A 4,491-nucleotide genomic window follows, 5' to 3' on the forward strand; every position below is an offset into this window, starting at 1 on the left:
ATGGACAGCTAACATTAAATAATGATGGATAGCTCAATTACTATTGCCTCTTAGTGGTTTCCTGAAACCACAACAGCATGAATATATTGGGAAAAACCCAAACTTTTGCACAGTACTGTATGTTTACCTCAAGAATAATTTATTTCTATTTTGCAGTGGAAGAAATACATATGTCCATGTTTGCGTACGTTTGTCAGAATTATATCACAAGTATTGAACAAAATCAAATTTATTTTACAGGTCATGTGATGTTGTATTTACAGGTGGATCCATTGAATCTACAAGGGAGACTGCACCTACTTTTATGAACAGCGTAGACACAGGCCCGCAGGACTCTCCAACTGAAACAAATAAGAGGACTTTTTACAACGACAACAAAACGAATAATGAATTGTTTGCACGTAATAATTTTCACCAGGCTCACAAAGGAGAGAAAGATGAACGCCCATACAAATGCACAAGTTGTGGAAAATCTTTCAATCAATCATCCAACCTGAGAAAGCACGTGACGATTCACAATTGTGAACGGCCATACAAATGCACAAGTTGTGGAAAATCTTTCAATCAATCATCCAACCTTACAAGGCACATGACAATTCACAATGGTGAACGCCCACACAAATGCACAAGTTGTGGAAAATCTTTTAATCAGTCACACCACCTTAAATCACACATGACAATTCATAATGGTGAGCGCCCATACAAATGCACAAGTTGTGGAAAATCTTTCAATCAATCATCTAGCCTTACAAGGCACATTACAATTCATAATGGTGAACGCCCATACAAATGCACAAGTTGTGGGAAATCTTTTAATCAGTCACACAACCTTAAATCACACATGACAATTCATAATGGTGAACGCCCATACACATGCACAAGTTGTGGAAAATCTTTCAATCAACCAGCCAACTTTAAATCACACATGACAATTCATAATGGTGAGCACCCATACAAATGCACAAGTTGTGGAAAATCTTTCAATCAATCATCCAACCTTACAAGGCACATGACAATTCACAATGGTGAACGCCCACACAAATGCACAAGTTGTGGAAAATCTTTTAATCAGTCACACCACCTTAAATCACACATGACAATTCATAATGGTGAGCGCCCATACAAATGCACAAGTTGTGGAAAATCTTTCAATCAATCATCCAGCCTTACAAGGCACATTACAATTCACAATGGTGAACGCCCATACAAATGCACAAGTTGTGGATATTATTTTAATCAATCATCCAAACTTACAAGGCACATGAGAATTCACAATGGTGAATGCCCTTACAAATGCACAAGTTGTGGAAAATCTTTTGATTGGTCATCCCACCTTACAAGGCACATGAGAATTCACAATGGTGAATGCCCTTACAAATGCACAAGTTGTGGAAAATCTTTTGATTGGTCATCCCACCTTACAAGGCACATGAGAATTCACAATGGTGAGCGCCCATACAAATGCACAAGTTGTGGAAAATCTTTTAATGAATCAGCCAACCTTAAATCACACATGACAATTCACAATGGTGAACGCCCATACAAATGCACAAGTTGTGGAAATTATTTTAATCATTCATCCAAACTTACAAGGCACATGAGAATTCACAATGGTGAACGCCCATACAAATGCACGAGTTGTGGAAAATCTTTTAAGCAGTCATCTACCCTCATAAGGCACATGAGAATTCACAATGGTGAACGCCCTTACAAATGCAGAAGTTGTGGAAAATCTTTTCAGCAATCATCCAACCTTACAAGGCACATGGGCATTCACAATGGTGAACGCCCATACAAATGCACGAGTTGTGGAAAATCTTTTAATCAGTCATCTACCCTCATGAGGCACATGAGAATTCACAATGGTGAACGCCCATACAAATGCACAAGTTGTGGAAATTATTTTAATCGATCATCCAACCTCAAATCACACATGACAATTCACAATGGTTAAACGCCCAGACGAATGCACAAGTTGAAGAAAATCTTTTAATCGGCCATCCACCCTTAAATCACACAGAATTCATAATGGTGAACACCATACAAATGCACAAGTTGTGAAAAATAATTTAATCAGTCATCCCTCCTCAAATCACATGTGACAATTCATCCACCCTTCCAGGGCATGGAGGCATTTACTTATTCATAATGAATGACAATACAAATGCAAAAGTTGTGGAAAATCGTTTGATCAGTCATCCACCCTGAAATCACACAATTCACAATTGACATGACAATTGGCCTCCGGTTCCACCGGTGAGGTAGTGTTCTTCCGAACTCTCCATGTCATCAAAGTTAAGCATTTTCCCATTTGTGTTTTTGTCAAATTTATATTCTTTATTTTACTGTGTATGTGTTTACTGTGTGTTTCTCATTAAATCTTGGTTTTAAATCGTGCATACATGCGTGTTGTAGGCGTTTTGTTCACGCCTCGTTTGGGGCCTGGTCCCTTGAGACTTCCCTGTCTCCTCGGCGGTTCTTTCATTGTATTACTTTCATTTTGTTTTTTTTTCACCCCATACTTCCCCCGAACATCTTACCCCCTGTTTTAAATCTTAAATCAAAATATAAAAACACAAAAAAATAATCTTATTAATAATTTCCTACTCTCCTCGTGGCTCCACCTTATACACCTCCCTATTCCTTCATTTTCTGCTCACCTGGCTGTCAATATCCTATTCTTCTGTTCCGCCTTTTGAACCTGTTCTGGAATCCTTCATCCCACTTCGCCTCCATGCCCTCACTTCAGGGAATTTCCCAGATAGTTTTCACGGTTTTCCTTAAAAACGTTTCAACTTTCCCCTGCAGCGTTTTATTCAGTTGTATATTGTAACCTGCTTTTCTTCTTCCACTTTAAAAGGCTGTGTTCATTTTGCTCATCAAATCAATCCATTTAAAAAAAAAATCTCTTGCAATTCTTCCTTTCTCCATTATCAAAACTCACCTTCATTCCACCCTTCCTCTAACGCTTTCAAATGGATCTCTGACTTGAAAATCACAAGAAACCCAGTTTGTAATAAATGTTCGTTTTTCATTAATAGTCCAACACTTTCTAAAATCCCAACTTACCCCTCCCCTCCTAAACTCACTCCTCACCCGTCCCCTTCAAAACTCCCCTCACTCAATTTTTCTCCAATTCTCCCCTCTCACCCTCCTCCTCAAAGCTGCCTCCTCCCCACTTCCTCTCCCTTCCAACTCGTACCTCCACCTCCTCCAACCTTCTTCCTCACTCTTCCTCCTCCCCCCCCCCCCCCCTCAAACAATGCTTCACTGTGCCTCATCCCATCACCATCAAACCTTTTGTCCTCCTCATCCTTCCCTTTCTCGTTGCTCTTCTGCAATCTCCGACACACCATCAACAGCTCTCTCCACCTCCTCCTCACCCTCAAGTTACCCTACCCCTCAGCTGTCCTGTACCTGATGCTCCCCCTCCCTCTTCCTCAACAGTATGGACATCAAACATCCGGGGCCTTCGCTCAAACCTGATTGATCTCTCCATACATGTTGCTTCTGGCAAACCTGACTTGATCTGCTTAACAGAAACTTTTCTCCTTCAAGATGTCTCTGATTCCTTTGTATCTCTCCCTGGTTACTTCCTCCTCCGGTATGATAGACCTGAGCCTTGTGCTGGTGGTGGGGTTGCTATCTTTCTCAAAAACTATCTTCCTCACTCTCCTTGCACTACCCTCTCTCCACCGCACCCCCAGGAGTACCTCTGGTTACAGCTTCCCCTCCGCTCCCCCCTTTTGCTCATGTGTGTGTTCTACCATCCACCAAGCAGGATGGCTCAATTTACATCTCACTGTCTGACAACATGGACCAACTTCTATTCACTCATCCCATCTCTCTCTTCTTCATATGTGCCGATTTCAACTGTCATGCCAGCTGGATGGGTGTGGGTACCTTTCGCACCAGCCCTGGCACCTCGGCCAAGGACTTCTGCGACTCATTGGGATGAACACTATCTGTCAACTTCCCAAGCCGGATCTCAGTCAACGGAGCATCTTCTCTTCCAGACTTGGTTATGACTAACTTCCCTGTAAATGTCTGCTGTTCTTCATCTACTCTTTTCGATTCATCAGATAATTTGCTTGTTTAAGTGGACATCTCTCTGGCCATTCTCAGAGAGCCTTCTCAGCGTCAACAAGTCTGGCATTTCACTCAAGCTGACTGGCAAGGTCTTCAAGCAGCCATCAAACATCTGGACTGGTCTCCCATCTCCACTGCTTCTGACCATCAACCAATCCTGGGAATTCTTCCAAAGTAAATTGCTGTCTCATGCACGGATTTTTCCCATCTTGCCTTCAGTTGTCATACCCTTCCCTCCCATCCATAGTACACTGATTCTTGTGGTGAGGCAGTTCCCCTGAAACAACTTGCTTTCACTTCCTGGAAGGCTAATGCAACTGAAGGCAATCTCAGTTCCTTTCACAAAGCTCGGAACAAGTTGGTGTCTACCCTCAGGAGAGAAACAATATCTCTCTACTCTCA

At 41.9% G+C, this 4,491-nt stretch overlaps 1 protein-coding gene across 1 annotated transcript; it reads left to right on the forward strand.

Moving 5' to 3' along the window:
* Nucleotides 1–304: 304 nt before the first annotated feature.
* LOC137419422 (uncharacterized) lies at nucleotides 305–1,954 on the forward strand. Its single transcript, XM_078783949.1, has one exon. The coding sequence runs from the start codon at nucleotides 305–307 to the stop codon at nucleotides 1,952–1,954; it is 1,650 nt and encodes a 549-aa protein (XP_078640075.1).
* Nucleotides 1,955–4,491: the final 2,537 nt, after the last annotated feature.

This window comes from Myxine glutinosa, chromosome 1 (assembly GCF_964187855.1).
Source record: "Myxine glutinosa chromosome 1, kmMyxGlut1.1, whole genome shotgun sequence".
Classification (NCBI taxonomy): Eukaryota; Metazoa; Chordata; class Myxini; order Myxiniformes; family Myxinidae; genus Myxine; species Myxine glutinosa.

What these genes read in the sequence shown, in the direction of transcription:
- LOC137419422 (XM_078783949.1), top strand. Translation starts at nt 305, where the DNA reads ATGAACAGCGTAGACACAGGCCCGCAGGACTCTCCAACTGAAACAAAT.